At 42.2% G+C, this 18881-nt stretch overlaps 1 protein-coding gene across 11 annotated transcripts in view; it reads left to right on the forward strand.

The window, feature by feature from the left end:
- PPFIBP2 (PPFIA binding protein 2) overlaps positions 1–18881 on the forward strand; it is a 173050-nt gene that overhangs the window by 119988 nt on the left and 34181 nt on the right. For all 11 annotated transcript variants that reach the window (XM_049890266.1, XM_049890260.1, XM_049890264.1 and 8 more), the window contains 5 exons: positions 7836–7928; positions 11809–11917; positions 14919–14980; positions 16157–16232; positions 17334–17437. In XM_049890266.1, the coding sequence (XP_049746223.1) occupies positions 7836–7928; positions 11809–11917; positions 14919–14980; positions 16157–16232; positions 17334–17437 (444 nt within the window). The remainder of the gene's footprint in view (positions 1–7835; positions 7929–11808; positions 11918–14918; positions 14981–16156; positions 16233–17333; positions 17438–18881) is intronic.

Genomic DNA, 18881 nt, shown 5'->3' on the forward strand with positions numbered 1-18881 from the left:
GCAGAAAACGGAATGTCTTACCACACAGGCAGTATTCTCATCCTTTTTTTCTTCTTACGGGCAGGCCCTTGGAAGAGAGGGATTCTGATCTCTGAACCGGGGCAACCAGATGATGGACTTGGAATACAGAGCAAGGGCTGGGAAGATTATGTTTGTTCAGAGTTGAGCTGGCCTGACTAACCAAAATAACCAAACCCATTACCGTTGTCAAATCCGACTCATAATGACCCTATAGGACAGAGTAGAACTGCCCCATAGGGTTTCCAAGAAGCACTTGGTGGATTTGAACTCCTGACCTTTTTGACCATAGCTCTTAACCACTTCGCCACCAGGGTTTCCTAGGCTCGACTAGAAGGGCCTTATTATTCTTATTTTTACTTCATTTATTTTTTGTTTACTTATTTTTATTAGACTAGAAAATATATTCATACAATTCAAAAATCAAAAGTTCAAAAGGGTATACAGCAAAGTCTCCTTCCATGCCATTTCCTGGCCCTCCAGGACCCAGTGTTACCAGTTTGTTTTGTATCTTGCCAGAGTTGTCATATGCATGGACAACAGCAAACTCATGTGAAAAATGAAGGAAAAAAAAATATACATATGTGTGTGTATATATATGTATGTGTGTGTGTATATATGTGTGTGTATATGTATATATGTATGTGTGTATATATATACATACACATTCTTTCCCTTATTTTTGCACAAATACATGCTGTTCTGGACCCTTCTTTTTTTTTTCAATGATCTTGAAGTTCATGCTATACCAGGTACATTAAAAAGAAAACTTCCTCTTATTCATGTCTGCATATCATTTTACTCTCTGACTGTACCCTAATTAATTAGTTCTCTTTCCATGGCCATTTAGGTTGTTTCCAACTTTTTGCTATTACAAATAATGCTGCAGTGAATGACCTTGTACATGTGTTGAGGATATTGAAGTGGAATTGATGGGTCAAAGGGTACGTGCACTTAAAATTTTGATGGGTATTTCCAAGTTGCCCTCTGTAGAGTAAAAAAAAAAAAAAAATTTTTTTTTTTTTTTTTTTTTGCCATTATATTCCCACCACCAGTGCACATGAGTGCTAGGAGGATACTAAACTGAGCATGAAGGAAGAAGGAGAAAAGAAACTAAATAAAACTGTGGACAAGTTTAACAGGCAGGATGGGGTGGGAAAGACTATGATTATGGGAGGTACCCTGTAGTCTCACATAGGAAAGACTCATAAAAAAGAACTTTTATGGTTGTTGATGAACCAGGATTAATAAACAAAGTGAGTCGAGATTACAATATGGAACAGCAATGATAACCTTATAAATGTCACCTAGGTTTCATGATGTGGGACCCAAGAATGGAACAATTATAACAGGGACTGTCCTGTGGAAGGGAAACAGGCCTGTTAAGAGAGGAGATGGGATTGCCCCGGAGATAAAGAATTAAAAAGCAAAGTTGAAATCCCAAGCCTGAGGGTAGGCACATGATGGGTGGTGGGGGTGGGAGGAGGAGAGAAAAACATATGGATTAGGAGAATTAAAGAGAGTAGCCCAGAACTGCTGGGGTATGCCACATGGTCACACTAAGCAGAGGGAGAAAAACAGATACATTTCTGATACAGACCCCCACGCTGATTGGTGAAGAGAAAAACAGATACATTTGTGATACAGACCCCTATGCTGATTGGTGAAGAGAAAAACAGATACATTTCTGATACAGACCCCTATGGTGATTGGTGAAGAGACAAGGAACATAGTTGAGTGGAGCAGCAACTATATTTGGATCACTTCTAAAAATCTCCTTCAGTTAAAAACTTAGTATTTGACATTTTTTTTCCTCACACGTTTACAGTTTCTATCCAGAGGGTAGAGAAAGAAACTGGGAAAACTGCCACTCTGGTTCTAATATTAAAGCATAAGGAGAAACTAGTATATGAAGTAAATGTGATAGGTTCCTTGAGAATGTGGTCATTGTTATCGGAGAGTTCATGAAAGTGGAGAAGGGAAAAACTAGCCATAGGCAAGCACTGTAAACTTTAGTAAATCGCAGCTTTGAAAGTTTAGAAATAAAATGGGTAGAAATCTCTGGAAAATGACTGAAGGAGATTGAACTGTTTAAAAGCAATATATTCTGATTGTGTAATCTCACAAATGATACCAATAGAAAGCAAAAGCTTTAGAGGTGAAAGAACTTGTTTTCAAAAGGGCTTCTACAAAGATGAAAAGGACATATGCCAAGGACAAATAAAAGTGCACCTGCATGAACATTATCAGGAAGGGCAAACACCAGACGAAAGGAAGATGCTGAGGACAATTGAAAGACTTCTTGAAGTTACGTTCTCAGTGGGAAGCTCTAATAAAAAAATGGACTACATTTCACAAATGCCTCTGCCAGGTACAAAGAACTTAGAACAGCAGTCCCAGGGCTGTTTGCTATAAGTGAGTTTTAGGGAATCAAGAAAATCGAGTAAATTGCTAGAAAACTGGAAATAAACTACAGTATTTTTTTCTTGATTTTCAAAATAGAGAAGAAAGTTAGATGGATTCTAATAAACTTAGTCTATAAAATTTTTTTTTTTTTTTTTTTTTTATTGAGTTTGAGGTCAACTCTGTGATATTTTGTGAGAAGCTACTTTGATGACAAAGTAGGGATCTACTAAGAGTCACATCAGTTTGACCTCACTGGCTTGGCTGGGAACAGATCTGGTAGTGGTAGATCTGGTAAACCTGCACTTCAGTGAGGTGTTGCAAAAACGTTGCTTGAATTAGTCTTGTGGATAAGATAGAGGAATATGGGATGAATGCTAAAACAGTTATGTTGGCACCTGAATGATAATAATACCTTAAAGACTATCTTTAGGTAATCTAGTAATCTGTCTGTAGCTCTCCTGCTGTTTAACATTGTTAGTCCATAATTTAGATGTTGATGTAGAAGGCCTTGAATTTGTGATGATAGGAATTTAAAGAAAAACTAAATGGATTAGTTAACATCAGGATCCATAAAGACCTAGACAGAATGGAGGGTTAGATAGGTTGGTATAAAAAGAGTAATAAAGGGTTTGGAAGAACCTGCATAGTCCCAAATTGCTGAAGGTATAGAATGAAGCTCTTCAAGGGGGAGCCAAACGGCTTGAGGGAAGAGAACAAGTTTATGGATTTGACTGGGAGGAAGTCACTGAGGAAGAGTGGTAAGCATAATATGCTGTACACAGAAGCTTGTCTTCCTGGGGGGTGAAGAGAGGAAATGAGATGATGAAAAGCAGGGACAGCAGGTCTGGACTCATCCGAGAAGTTTAAAAATGGAGAGAACAAGAGAAGGGAGAGGGCAATGGAGGAAGTGAAGGTTCTTGACCGTAGGGAGAGGAGGGTCACCATCCTTCCCCATAGAATACTGTGGCCATTAGGTCTCTGCAGAGTGACACTAAATGTCTATTGACTAGATAAGGGAAAGACCAAATGGAGCTGCTAGTTAAAGGGATTCAAAATTGAATAGGTATGAATTCTAAGGTTTGTAGTTATGTTTAAAAGTTGTCATAGAAGGCCAAAATATTCTAGATGTTACAAAGGAGTCAGGTTTGGAGTGGGAAGTGAAGGAGTAAGTTTTAGTCTAGAGTGTGAGGGAGAGGTTGGAATTGGGGACATATTAGCATGTTTAAGCGTGGTGTGTGCCATATATATCACCTGTTCATGAGGTGTTGACATGTTTGATCATTTGAGTAGGAAATTGACCTGTGTAACATAGACACATGTATAAAGGAGATGTGTTTGTGTGTGTGTCTCTGCTTATGTCCTTGTCTCTGCTGCTGTTTCTGCTTCATGAAGGGTTTCTTCTAGGCTCTGTGCTTCAGGTGTTGGCATGCAAGGACGAACCTCCAGCATGGTGCAAAGGAGCTAATTGCTGTTGGATGTTTGTTCAAACTGCAAGGCAGCCTTCTACCGGCCCCTGGATGAGGCAGGCATCAGGAAACATGCCATGCCTTTTGATTCCTGTGCAGAAGGTGGATGGCCATGAACAGTGACTGCTGGGTGTTTCCTGCTGCTCACCCTTTGCACGGTCCTTCCTTTTCTGTGCTACTGTCTCAAGAAGCTCTGTGGCTGAGAGCTGACTGACCCCACGTGCTTTTTTCTCCTCTCTCTTCCTTCCTACAGTCGGTTCTGAATGTGATCAGTGAGCTGCAGGAGCAGATGTGTAGGCTGCAGCTGGACATCCACAGGCAGATGCAAGAGCGCCAGTTACTCAGTAGGGACCACCCTGAGGAGGTGGCGGCCGGTGACGATGCGGCCGATCCGCAGCCCTGCAGCCAGGACTGTGCCCGTTGGGAGGGGTCACCTGTAGGAACCACACTTAAGTATATCAGCATGCATGTGTGGGGCATTTCATGGTGGAGGGGCCGGGGGGCTTAGCATGGTTCTGTTTTTGCCTCTGGGAATAGCTTGGGACTCACTCCTCTCAGGAAGCAAGTGAGCTTTGTGGCTCTCACTGAGCAGAGTCTGAGCAAGTGAATCAGACCTTCATGCAGGTGGTGGCACTCATCTCCCTAGGGGCTGGGAACAAGGTGTGTCAGACACTTGGAGTGATGGGCATTTGTGCCAAAGGAAGCCTCAAGATTCTCTTGCCCAGGTATATGATTCAGATACCAGTTCCTTCTTCTGGGCGGGGAGATTAAACAAAGCTTTGACTCAGGTGATTCTTTTTCCTTGGGGGGAAAAATAACATCATGAAGGAATGAAAGAATCCTTTCAAGTTTATTTTTTAAAGAGGCTTACTCCCAGTGAGAAACTAGAACAGTTTTCCATTTGCTGTGCTCAATTAAGTCATCATTGAATTTCCAGGAAAAATTCTCCCCCATAATCCCATTAGAGTGGTTTTCACAACCTCTAGCCCACGTGAGGTCTGCCTGCCTGGGATTCTGGACTTGGCTCCTCTTGCTGGTGTGACCTGGTCCTCTGTGGCATTACTGATGCCTGGTGTGGCAGCAGAACTAGGGCGGGCCTGTGCCTCCAAGGCCTACTGTTGAAAAGGACTTGGGAGCCCAAGTCCAGTTAAATAATGACTTCAGTACCATGTGTTTATTCAACATATAATACATACCTACTATGAGCCAGGCACTGCACATAGTCACAAAATTAACTTGGAACTAGCAGAATGCTTCGTGGAGTTAACAGTGGAGGAGGATAACTAGCCATTAGCAATCATACATGTAAATATTTAATTGCACAGCATGCGGGAGACACACAAGGTCTCACAAGAGAGTACAGCTGGGGCAGCTGAGGCAGTGTGGAGGTCAAGATAGCCTTGTTCAGGGAGGCCTGAAGTTTGGGTAGGAGTTAGCATGGTAGATGGTTACAAACAGAGATAATGGCATATGTGAAAGACAAAGTTGGAAGGAGAAACTAAAAAGTATCTGGTGTGGCTAGATCATAATTGGGGAGAAAGAGTGATGCAAGAGGCAGGCAGGTATTGCTTAAGGGACATAGAGTTTCTTTTAAGGATGGTAAAATATTTGGAAATGGATAGTGGTGATGGTTCCACCACATTGTTGTTGTTGCTTTTGGATGCTGCCAAGCAGATTTCAACTCATAGCAACCCCATGTGACAAGAGTAGAACTGCCCCGTAGGGTTTTCTAGTCTGTAATCTATACAAGAGCAGATCGCCAAGTCTTTTCTCCTGAGGAGCTGCTGGGTGGGTTCAAACCTCCAACCGTTAGGTTAGCAGCTGAGTGCTTAACCATCGCACCACCAGGGCTTCTTTCTACTACATGTAATTAATGTCCCAGAATTGTACACATAAAAAATGTTGAAATGGAAAATGTTTTGTTACATGTATTTTTACCACAATTAAAAAAAAAAAAAGACAGTGACCTGGGATAGAATGGGCTGTGTTATAGTTAATCAGCTTTGAGAAGCAGAGTGACATGATCAGATTTGTACTGTAATCATATTATTTGCCTGGATGCTGTGGGATCAATAGATAGAAGAGGGGCAAGAAGACAGAGAAACAATCAATGAAGAGACTGTCCAGGCCATCAGAAGTAGCTGCTAGACCAGAGTGGTGGTGGTAGAGGTTGGAGACAAATGATTCAAGTTATTTTCTTGAAAGTTGAATCAACAAGGCTTGGAGGATGGGTTATATATTAGGGAAAGACAGAGAAGGAGATTCCAAGAATGGATCCCAGATTTCTGGCACAAGCGATTAGATAAATGCGTGTGCCATTTAGTGAGACAGAGATGATTAAGGGAGGGAAGTAAGAGTCCATTTTGGACATGACAATCCTGAGATGCTTATGTGAGTGACATCCATGTGTAGATGTCAACAGGTAGTTTGTCGTATGAGTTTGGAGTTTAGAAAGCATATGGAAATAATTGCCTTTATGCTAATTTTTTAATAGGAACTCATAACAAACTCAACAGGGCCAGTTGTTAAGGGAACGTTGGTCTCTTGTTTATTGAAGGGGTAATTTAAAAAACAGGGGCCCTGGAATCAGATGACATGGGCTTGAATCCCAATTCCATTGCTTGTTAGCTGCAGGGTGCTTAAATATCATTGCTTCACTCAGCAATCTTCATTGGCTCCCTCCAGTGCAGGGAATGTTATCACAACTCCTTATTTTCTCATTCAGAAGCCTTCAAAATAGAGCCCCCACCTTCTCTTCCCACCTTATCTCCCACTGTTTGCCCACACCCTTCCTCTGCTCCAGCCCAACAGGTTGTCTAGTTTTCTGCCTCCTCTCTCCCTGGATGCCCTCTTCTCTTCTTCCTTAAACCAATTTCCTCTTCTCAACTGAACACCCATTACTGGCCTCTACACTTGGCACTTAATGTTTGTTCTCTTAGTGTTTCATTTCCATCCCACTCAATTGTCACTTCTTCTGTGAAGCCTCCCAGGACCACAAAACCCCTCTTCTGGGTTTCCCCATCCCCAGCACAGAGAGTTGCTCTCAGCCTGCTTTTTGCTACTTGGTCTGCATCACAGGAGTAGAAGCTGTCTCATTTCAGCATCTTTGTTCTACTTGTTCTCAAACTCTGCTTGCCTCGCCACCTACACACATGTTCATGACACACACACACTCTGCAGTGGACGAGAGTGTCAGAGAAAGGGGCAGGCAAGAAGCATTCTAACACAACAGAGAATCCCTGAAGGGGCAGGAGTGCAGTGGGATGCAGACCTCAAATTCTCATAAAAAGACCAGACTTAATGGTCTGACTGAGACTAGAAGGACCCCAGAGGTCATGGTCCCCAGACCTTCTGTTAGCCCAAGACAGGAACCATTCCCAAAGCCAACTCTTCAGACAGGCATTGGACTGGACTATAAGATAGAAAATGACACTGGTGAGGAGTGAACCTCTTGGGTCAAGTAGACATAGGAGACTGTGGGCAGCTTCTGTCTGGACGTGAGATGAGAAGGCAAAGGGGGACAGAAGCTGGCTGAATGGACGTGGAAATACAGGGTGGAGAGGAGGAGTGTGCTGTCTCATTAGGTGAAGAGCAACTAGGAGTATATAGTAAGGCGTATATAAATTTTTGTGTGGGAGACTGGCTTGATTAGTAAACTTTTACTTAAAGCACACACACACACAAAAAAAAGCATTCGAAAAAGAAGAGGACATTTTTCTCTTTCTGGTATCTGAACCTGATCTAAGAGATTCCATTATTTTTAAAGGGCCACACAGATTTTCCTGAAACAAGAACCACATTACAGATTAAAACAGCAGTGTGGAACTTGAAGCTGTCGCTTTGCCCCTGGTATCCTCTGTGCATGAACTTAGCCAGGTTTGTAGACCCAAGGCACCTCCTGCTTTTTAACCATCAGAACTTTGTCTTTCTCTCCTGTTCCTTTAGGAGTTACTACAAGAACTCAGGCGCCTCAAAATCAAAGTGGAAGAGTTGGAAAATGAGCGAAATCAGTATGAGTGGAAGTTGAAGGCCACTAAGGTAAGAGGCAGTTCTGATGCTTATGGAGAGGGCCCTGTAGGGAGGGCCTGTGTTCAGACTTGGGTTTTGCAGTTGCCTAAGCTTGGAAAATGTGAATTCATCCTACTGTGTGCACAGACCATGGTACTGAGTATAACAGGGACTGTAGCAGACAGATTTGGATCTGGGAAGTTTCTTTTGGTGACAGCCTGCAAGATTATGAGCTCCTGAAGGGCAGCAGTCAAGTCTCTTTCCTCTCACTGCACTCCATAGTGCCTACCTGAAGTCGAGGCCTAGAACGTTCTCTGAGAGAGAGAGCCAGTGAGCGAGCAAGTGAACAGAGAGCTAGTGACAAGTCCTAAGGCAATGAGCACCAACATTATATAACCTGCATCCTTATAAAATCAGCAGTCCCTCTAATAGAAATGTTTTTGAAAAATAGGCGTGCCTTATTTTCAGCAATGAATGTATTCTTGAAAGTGACGTATACTTTGATTTTTTTTCAATAAATCATGTTTTAATTAAAAACTGGAAAGTTTGCTGTTTAAAGGATACCAAAATCCTTTTGTGAAATAAATTCCTGCCTCCCCTCCTTTGTTTCTTCTCTCTTTTTCTCTAATAATTAAAGTCCAGAAACTAAAACTAATGGGTTGAATTCAGCCCATAAATTTACTTTTTTTGCTCTGCACATGTATTTAGAAATGTCGAATTCTCTTTTAAACATTAGGATATTTCACATTACAGATTTTAGCCTTCCTCGGGTGGGGGGGGGAGGGGAAAGAAAGCTGTAACAATCTTAGAGCAGTATTCTTGCCTGCTGGAGCCTGGGCAGGTACTCTTTCTTTTTTTATTGTTTTAAATAATATTTTATTGTGTGCTTTGTGAAGGCTCACACAGCAGTTTAACTTCCCATTCAACAATTTCTATTTAAGTTGTTCGGTGACATTGGTTACATTCTTCACCATGGGTGAACATTCTCATTATTTCCGTCTTGGTTGGTTGTTCCCTTTCCATGAATCTAGTTTTCCTGCCCCCTTACATTCTTATCTTTGTTTTGAAGTAATTGTTGACCATTTGATCTCATATAGGTAATTTTTTAAAGAAACATATTACTTATGGATGATATTAATTATTTTTTGAGCCAATTTGTTATTTCTGTTTGAGGTTTGAAGACTGTTTCAGGGCAGTAGTCTTAGGAGTCCTCTGGTCTAAACCAGTCCAATAGGTCTGTTTTTTTTTTCAAGAATTTGAGGTTCTGTTCTGTATTTTTCTCCCATTCTATCAGGGACCATCTACTGTGGGCCTTATTAGAGCAGTACATAGTGGTAGTCAGGCACCATCTAGTTCTTGTGGTCTCAGGGTGGATGAGGCCGTGGTTCCTGTAGACTGTTTGTCCTGTAGACTAGTTTCTTCTTCACATCTTTGTTTTTCTTCTTTCTCTTTTGCTCCAGACAAGGGGAGGCAAATAGTTGTATCTTAGATGGCTGGTTAAAAACTTTTAAGATCCCAGACACTACTTACCAAGCTAGGATGTAGAATGTAAACTTTATGAACTATGTAATCCTTCAAATCCAGAAATACACTCCCAGGAGTTGTTTGGTTATGTCTAAGAGGTACTATTTTACTAGGGTCTCTACAGAGCCACCCAGGGATGTTACCTGATGACCCCTTGTAGTTGAGTAGTAAGGCTACTCCCTCACACCTCACTGCAGTTTTTCAGTGTTATAACTAATGTTTTAGGAAGCTTTTTATGCTTGGAAATTTTTTCTCCCTCATTTCAGGTTATTTCTTTAGGATTAATTCCTAGGAGTACAAGTACTTGATCAAAACGTGAATGTTTTTACGGCCTTTGAGGCATGCTGTCATATTTTTTGGAGAGTTTTATCTCTGTATATTGATTATACTTGCATCATCTTTGAGCAACAAACAGTAGCATCTTTTAGAAAAAAAAATATTTGCTTATATGATGCCTGTGGAAGGGTGATATCAACGTATCATTTTAATTCCCCTTTTTCTGATTATTGGTGAGGTTGAACGTTTATCCCTTTAATTGGCCATATATTTCTTCCTCAGAGTTGTCCGTTCATATTCTTTGCTCAGTTTTCTGTTTTGGTTCTAGTGTTCTTCTTAGTGGTCTGTATTGTTTTTTATTAAATATCAAGAACACGAGCTTTTGTTATATTTCTTGTAAATAACTCTCTGATTTATTTGCCTTTATGTTTTTATGCTTTCTTTAATGGCTTCTTCTATCCTCTCAAGAAAATCTTTTCCCAACGGAGTTCGTATAAACATTGGCCTGAATTTTCTTTTCACTTTTTTTTTTTTGAGGTTTGATACTTACATTTAGTTCTATAGTCCATCTGAAATTTGTTTTAGTGTAAGTATATAAATATATATATATTTATATATATATATAATTTGTATATTATTATATATATATAATTTATATATATTATTATATATATATTTTACCCCAAAGAGCTGGCTAATTATCTTAACGTAATTTAACTGAATCATCTGTTCATTTCCCACTGGTAAGTGATATGTAGCATAATTATATAATAATTTAAGTACTTTGCAAACATTAACTTATCTGGTCCCCATAACAACCCAAGAGGTAGGTCTGTAATACTCCCATTTTACAGATGAGGAAACAGACACAAAGAGAAGTTAAAGAACTTTTCCAAGATCTTGTTGCTAGTTAGTGACACCTCTAGGCTGTTCAGATCTCTTTATCTACTGGTCTGTTTGTATCTGAGTGCAGCCTTGTATGTACTTGCCTCACAGTCACCCGTTCTAGGAGGACTCTTTCTCGAATAGCTCAGAACCTTCCATCATAGTGCTCCACTCAAGCAAGTCCTGTCTTGATAAAACCTTTGAAGTTGTACATACTACCCTCTGTTATACAACCAAGTCACTTCCCTCCCCACCCCGCCCCCCCTTTTTTAAATTACCTAAACTCTTTGCCTTGGCATGTAGTCCTTTGATATGCTAAAGATTGTTTAATAACTACCTGGTATTGAGCACCTCCTATGTGCTAGGATGTACCAAGCCCTTTGTTCACATTTTCTCGATTAATCCATAAAATAACCCAATGAGGCATATCTTATCATCCTCATTTTCCAGATAAAGAAACTGAGGCTCAGAGGTTCAGACCTGGGTCTGTGCTGTTCCAAAATCCATGCTCTCTTTCTTACATCATCCTGATTCCTTGCAGTAAAAACCCACACTGACTTTTGAAGTTTTTCAGTTTTCTGCTTAAAGCTTCTGAGGCCCTAAAGGTGACTCATATTCCAGTTCAGCAACACCAGGGTGTGGTCTCTGGGTTTAATGAGGCCCAGCACTTGCAGGGAGCCAGAGCACCCATCTCTGCATGTCAGTTCTTGGCTCATTCTTTATCCACCAGTAGTGATTTGATTTCCACAGTACTTCCTGCACGAGATGGAAAGATGAATGAGATGGAAAGATGAAAGAAGCATATATATTGTCATGGTGGTGTTCATACATGGATGCATGAATGTTTTGGGACAAGGACGACCACACCCAGAAAGAGAATGTCCACTTCCAGATAGCCCTCACATTGTACACAATCCCAGCTCCTCAGGCTTAGAGGTGCCTAGGCCCAGAGGGTGGAGTAGGGAAAGAGCCTGGTCAGGTAGGAGGGATGTGGGGGAGAAGCAGTTTGACAGTCAGGGCTGTAGGTAGGGCTGGAATAGCCAGGGAGAGTGAGTGCATGCAGCAGAGCTCCACCCTGTAGGGAGGGTAGTGAGGTGTCTCTGATATCTTTGCTACCTTCCTAACATGCCTTAGGACCTGATGGGCTTTGGCCTCTAGCTTGAAGTCTGTCATCACAGTTTGGTCATCTCTCTCACCTGGTAGGGATTCTTTGTTGCTCTTCCAGGCTGAGGTAGCCCAGCTGCAGGAGCAGGTGGCCCTGAAAGATGCAGAAATTGAGCGTCTGCACAGCCAGCTCTCCCGGACCACAGCCCACAGTGACCATATAGAGAGAGGTAACTGGCTTGACTGTGATGGAATGCAGTTGCTCCTGCACCCTCTTTCACAAGTGTATATGTGTGTATATGAATGAGAGTGTATATGCTTGTGTCAGTAGGTGTGTTGGTATGCGTGTATGTGCATGTATTTTGTAAGGGTGTCTGAGTGCCTGTGTGTGTTCATGCCTAAAAGGCATGGCTCTGTTGTGGAAACATTGCCATGAATCTTTTCCCTAAGATTCAGTTCTGAAGATTTTCCTCACATGCATAGTGTTAATTGAAGCTCTATCAGCCACCTCTGGAGTTTTTACTGAGAATGTAGGAAATGCCCGCCTCTTGCCCTTGACTGAAAAGACTTGTTTCAGTGTCATCACCAAAGGGAAAGCTTCAGCAGTTCAGTTGTTCCACGTATGTCCATGGATATCTGCCTGAGACTTGTACAAGGCTCTGGAGCTACAGAAACAAATAAGTTTTCTCATCCTTTAGATCTCAGTTTAAATGCTACCTCTCAGAAAGGCCTTTCCTGGCCACCCCACCTCAAGTAAGTGCCCCAATCCTATTTTTCTCTACCTGAGCATCCTTTGTGTTTTCTTCATAGCACTTATTACAACTTACTGGTGTTGTATTTTGAGAGGTCTCTTGTATATTTTTCTTGTATATAAACTGCCATCACCACCTCTGGGGGAAGGACTCTGTCTTGTCTTCTTCAAGATTGTTTCTGCAGAGCGTAGTACAATATTCAACTCACGGTAGGCTTCTAAGAAATATTTGTTGAACAAGTGAATGGATAGTGAATGGTCCCTGAGGAGTCCAAGTCTTGCTAATTAAAAATAGAGGATAAATCCTCAAATATTCTTATTAACACATATTTTCTACTTATGACTGTTTGCCATGTATACAAAATGGTCACAAACCTTCCAAATCTCCACTTACCATCCAAGCTTCAGAGTAATGCTGGGGGAGATTATATGGTCCTGAGCATTGATACCACTACCAAGTCTCATCTTGGCCTCAGCACTGCCTAGCTTGGATCCCTGGCTGGGGTGGGGAAAGCCATGCAGCCCTGAAACAGCAGCTTAGCCTGGAGAAAGAAATTAATGACCGATATGCTCATCCCTCCCCAAGCCTTTCTCAGTGTCTCCCAAGCAGTTAGATGTGTCACTGCTGCCAAGGCATAGTGTGGAGGCTGTGTCCTCCTAGGGTACTCTGAACTACCCGTGTTGCTAAACCTGGGCAGGGAATTCCACTTACTGTGACTTCTAGACCAGGTAGTCCTTCTCCTCTACCCTGTGCTTCCCCACAGTCCAAGCCTTCCAGGCCCTGTTCCATTCTATCTTTAGGTGCCTCCTAGAGCTGGTCCTTTGCTCATCCTCTGCCCAGGTTGTGTCCTGGCCAAAGAATCGAGGTTTGCCAGACCTCAGTGGGAGCTTAGCCCACAAACTGGGCTGCAAAGCTGATCGTCAGCTGCCAGGAACCCAAGACAAAGAGCAAGCACTTTTCTGTTTATTTTGAAAATGAATCCCCACAATGCTTTACATAAAGTCCACAGACCCACTGCCCCCATCCTTGTTGGATAGGAGTAAGCATCCTGAAAATGAGATGCCTATTCTTCTGTTCCCTTGTTTCCTGTTCTAATATAGACATCACTATTCCCTGGTGATGCCATGGTTAAGTGCTTAGCTGCTAACCAAAAGGTCGGCAGTTCGAAGCCACCAGCCACTCCCTGGAAACCTGGAGACAGTTCTACTCTGTCCAATAGGGTTGCTGTGAGTCGGAATCACCTCGATGGCAATGTTTTTTTTGGGGTGGTGGTGGTGGTGGTATTTCCTTTACAGTTAACCCAGTTCAGGCATGGGTGTAGGTACTATTTGGAAAATCTACTCTTGTGCCAAGTTTTAGGCCTCCAAGTATCTGGTGGGATGATCTCCACCTCCTTTAGGCACTGGCCTTTGACTTGGCTCTCCAGGCCAGTTTGAGAAACAGTCAAGAAAGACCCTGTTGCGTCCAGAGTGAGAGGAGGCTATGGGTTGGTAATCAAGGATGGATAGAGATCTTTTGGCCTATAGAGAAATTCTGTAGCTCTGTGATTAAACAATTGTTTTCCCTTAGCTGTAGAGTTTGTTCTAATATATTTATAGATGCATCTAAACATTTGCTAGTCAGTTCTGATTATGTCATTTTAAATTACTAAGTCAAGTACCCAATTATTTCACAGTCACTCTTTCCTAGTCTATATTCAGCTGTAGTTTTTTTTTTTTTCTTCCTATTTTAAATGCTCCTGTGCTACAGTCCATGGGGTGTATGATTTTCTCTAAAACCAGTTAGCAGCTTAGGTAGATGCCTGTCAAGTTGTAAAGAACATGGATACTGTATTTCTTTGAGATGTTGGTTATAAAAGATTTTTGGGTCCTTCTGCATTGGCTTTGAGTAAATGGCATTTTGGTTTTTCTTAAAAATGTTTATAAAGAGAAACCAAAATATTAGGTTCATCCATTTAGTAGTTCAACAAATATTTAATGATACTCCATGCCAGATACCAATTATGTGTAATTTTTTCACACAGAAACTCCTCATGTTTGGAAATACCAGACTTACTGGCCTGACAGAGACTGGAGAAACCCTGAGAGTATGGTCCAAGGACACCCTTTTAGCTCAGTAATGAAGTCACTCCTGAGGTTCAAAGATGAGACAGGCCCATAAAACAAAACGAGACTAAAGGGGCATACTAGCCCAGGGGCAAGGATTAGAAGCCAAGAGAGGACAGAAAAGCTGGTAATAGGGAACCCAAGGTGGGGAAGGGAGAGTGTTGACATGTCATGGGTTTGGTAACCAATGTCACAAAACAATGTATGTACTAATTGTTTAATGAGAAGCTAGTTTGTTCCGTGAACCTTCATTTAAGTACAATAATTAAAAAAAAAAAAAAGAAACTCCTCATGTTTGCACTTAAGGAGCATCTTAGTATGTGGGGATAGCTCTTTGAATTTATATAATTCTTTCTACACCTACATTTTTTTAGACCAAGAAATTCAACGTCTGAAAATGGGAATGGAAACATTGCTTGTCGCAAATGAAGATAAGGTAAGATGGTCGTTGAGTGGCCCTGTCTTTTTCCTTAGATATCTCTGGCTCTGTTTCATCCCTGCTTGTCTCTGATCTTCTGGACAAGGCCATGCCAGCAGGCTGTTGACTCAAGGATGTGTCAGGAGAATGGCTTCTGCCTTCTAGAGATGCAGCTTCAGCCACCTGTTACTGGCTTTGAGGCCTGAGACCTTTGCTTAAGTGAAATCTCCCAAAAGCAGATTAACATCCTGCCTGGCCATGTTGATGTGGGGGGAAAAAAAAACCGCTGTAGTTATTGCCAATATCATAGCTACTGCTTAGACTTTCAGCAAAACTCGGGAGTAGTTCTACTAAACCCCCACGTGGATGATCTGGTGATAGAACCATCAGAATGACACTAGGTACCATGCAGTACCTCAGCTTACCCTGCTTTCATAGGTTCTTCATATTTCATTCCTGTACAATCATCAAATAGACACATTATTTATAGGTACATATTATCTCTGAGGATCACAGCCCTGCATTTTACAGATGAGGAAACTGAGGCTCAAAGTGCTTAACTACTTTTGGCCAAGGTCAGGTAACTAGTAGATAGAAAATCAAGAGTTCAAACCCAAGTTTGTCTAACTCTAGAACCTATGTGGCCCCCCAAACTCCTAGGCCTTTGCCTTAGAATAAATGATCCTCTCTGGGAATTGCCTCAGTTGTATAAGGAATCTCAAACTCAAAGTAACAGGTGACAATATGCGGATAAATAAATAGAACAGCTTTATTTTAGTCTTATTTTTTGTAGATCCAGAAAGTAGCACTTGAATCAGGAGGCAGTTTTCCATGGCTACCTCAGGAGGGTAGAGAGACAGTGAGTTTCAGCGTTTCTGGAAATGCTTAAGCCCCATAAAGGCCATGACAGGAGGGATTTTTTTTTTTTTTCCTTTTTCTTTTAGATAAATACTGGATCTATCATAGCATTTGGGAAGAGGCACAAATGCCTGCAGCTGCCAGTGAGATAGACCATTGAGAATTCAGACTCTGTGGGAAAGGGCCTGGATATTCTTTCCCTTTGGAGAGCTACATTGGCTCCACATGAGATTGCTTCTTAGTGTCCCCAGAACATAGCCTTGGCCCCCAAACGAAGTTGTCTGAGTTGTCAGTGACGGTGTTTACACCTAAATCTGTTCTTGCACACTGTGGCAGGACCGACGGATAGAGGAGCTTATGGGGCTGTTAAACCAGTACCGGAGAGTGAAGGAGATCGTGATGGCAACTCAAGGTAAAAACAAGGGAGGATCGTACAGTTTTTTCCAAATGATATTCCATCTCTTGTGTTAAACTGAGGGGCAGTTGTGCCAGGAGATTCTCCACCTCTATTTAGAGAAGATTGCTGCTGGAGAATGGGGCTGTTTAGACTGTCCTGGATACTGGGAAATTGGCAGCTAATGACTTCCAGAAATTTTATCAGATGGCATTCTATGCAGAGCTGCCAGCATCTATCCAGATCATCAAGGACATAAAACTTTCAACTTTTAACCCTTTGGGATCCCTACTTTTGGAAGGTCCCCTGTATATCTTCCCAGGGTACTCCATAGAGGCAGTAAGTAGAGTTAAATCTGGAGCAAAAATCTATCCAGTGCCGTCACTGGGGATTAGAGCATGTTAGCTAGCGTCCTGGAGAATCTAAAAGCCCCCACCCACTAACTGACTCAGGGCACTTTGAGGCACTGGGTGCCTGGGTTGCTTCGGGAATTCGCAGTGCAGGGTGAGGGCTCTTTGTGCTTCATATTTGCTGCCCAGAGTGAATGCAGCATGCAGGCAGCACTGGTGCTCTTATGGGCACAGTGGCGCATATGGTAGGCTGAGGTCCTGGTCATTCATGCCATTGACCTGAGCTCTCATCAGAGCCTGAGGAAGCAGCTGTTTCAGAGGAGAGGGCTGCTTGGATTCTGGCTGAGAGTCTGGGGAGATGCCAAGCCCTATCCTGGGTTGTGGCTACCTGGCCACTGCCCAGGGCCTTTGCCAGCCCAACTTACACACATTGCAGTCTTATTTTCTCGAATGGCTTGCAATCTTGGCAGAGGCAGCACTGGGCCAAGTCACCTTCAGAGCCTGATTGCCTGTGGCCAAGCAGTGAGAAGGTTGGAGGCAGCAGATGCCTTCCCAGTGCTCCCACAGATGAGTTTGACCTTGAGATGACTGTTTTGAGAGCCCTTGCTTAGATGTCCGAAGAATCTTTCAAACACACTCTTATGTCCCTTTAGCAACTGCTTAGTTGTTTTTAATGATGGGGAAACAATGTTAGGATTTTGTGGTACAGTTACAGGTTTCTGAACAAACCACACAGTAGTGATCATGCCTTCTGCATTGTTGCTTGCAGGACCTTCAGAAAGAACTCTCTCAATCAATGAAGAAGAACTGGACGGAAGTTTCAGAAAGTGGAACACTGCAAATAAAGGGCCTGAAGAATTATTTAAGCCAGAGGTACTGTGTTTGTATCCATGACGTGGGGTTTCAGCAGACCCTCAGAGCTTGCTCTGAGCTAGAGGGAGGATCTAGTCAGGAGGATATATGTCAGGCTACTAATCTTGAGAGGTGAGACATTAAATCAGTGGAGTGGCTCCAAAAGCCTTGGGAAGAGAACAAAGGAGAACAAGGGGTCAAAGTTCAGGCTGGGAAGGACGGCCTGAGGATACTAGGACATAAAAGAATAGAAAAAAATTTTAAGTGGCTTCCTCATATTTTTGTGTCTCCTTTCTGGAAGGTAAGCATAAACCAGAGGTGTTTGTGCTGTTTGCCACTGTTTTCCAACAAGTAAACCAGTTGTTAGTGAGTCCACTCTGACTCTTTGCTGACACTCTTTGTGTCAGAGAACTGTGCTCCATGGGGTTTTTAATGGCTGATTTTCTGGAAGTAGATCGTGCCTTTCTTTCGAGGTACGGCTGGGTGGACTTCAACCTCCAACATTCCAGTTAACATCTAAGTGCTATTTAACCTTTTGCACCACGTAGGGACTCCACTGTTTCTTCAGGGTCTGCAATATGTCTGATACCCAGTAGAATTCAATGAATATTTGTTGAATGAATGAATGATTCTTGCTTATTTAGAGTGATAACTGCAACTTCTAATGTGATATATTCCTGCTTCACAGACATCCTCTGCAGCCACTATAATTAGCACACAATTTCATCTTCTTTCCAAGCCCCACACTTTTTTTTTATTTAAAATCTGCTCCTATTGTATGTATCTTTCTGGACTTAGGCTAGATAGAAATAAGCAAGCAAAATCATAGATACAGACCTCAAGTGAGGGAGTGATTTCAGCCTAGGGCCTAAGATTCACAAAATTCCAGGAGAATCAAACTAGAAAGGATCTTATCAGTCCAGGATAACCCTTTTAATTAAGGTAGGAGTAAATGTGTCACCCAGTGACCCAGTTATTGAGTCAGAACAAGCACCCTAGTTTGCTGGCACTAACAAGAGTAGTAACTGACACTTTCTCAATGCCTCTGAGTGGTCAGTGTGCTGAGCAGTGTACGTGGCTTATGTACCTGGCTCCTTACAATACTCCATGGGGATCCTTATTTTATTGTGATGAAGCTGAAGCTCGGAGATGGTAAGTAATTTTCTCTAGGTCACATGGCAAGTAGGCGGCAGAACTCAAACTTGAACCCAGGTCTGTTGACTCACAAAGCCCAGGCTTTTAATGATTATACTATACTGCCAGTGTTCTTCCTATGGAAGACCAAAAACATACCAGCTCTAGGGAAAAGAGGCCTTCTTTTCAGTCCATGAAATGCTGAAGACACAGGACTGTGCTTTTTTTTTTTTTTTCCACACCATTTGCTCATGTTGTTTCTCCCACCTGTGATGCTCTTTCCTTTCTTGCCCTCTTGGTGAACCCATTCTCATTTGTTAAGACTCAGCTC

This window comes from Elephas maximus, chromosome 7 (genome assembly GCF_024166365.1).
Source record: "Elephas maximus indicus isolate mEleMax1 chromosome 7, mEleMax1 primary haplotype, whole genome shotgun sequence".
Lineage (NCBI taxonomy): Eukaryota > Metazoa > Chordata > Mammalia > Proboscidea > Elephantidae > Elephas > Elephas maximus.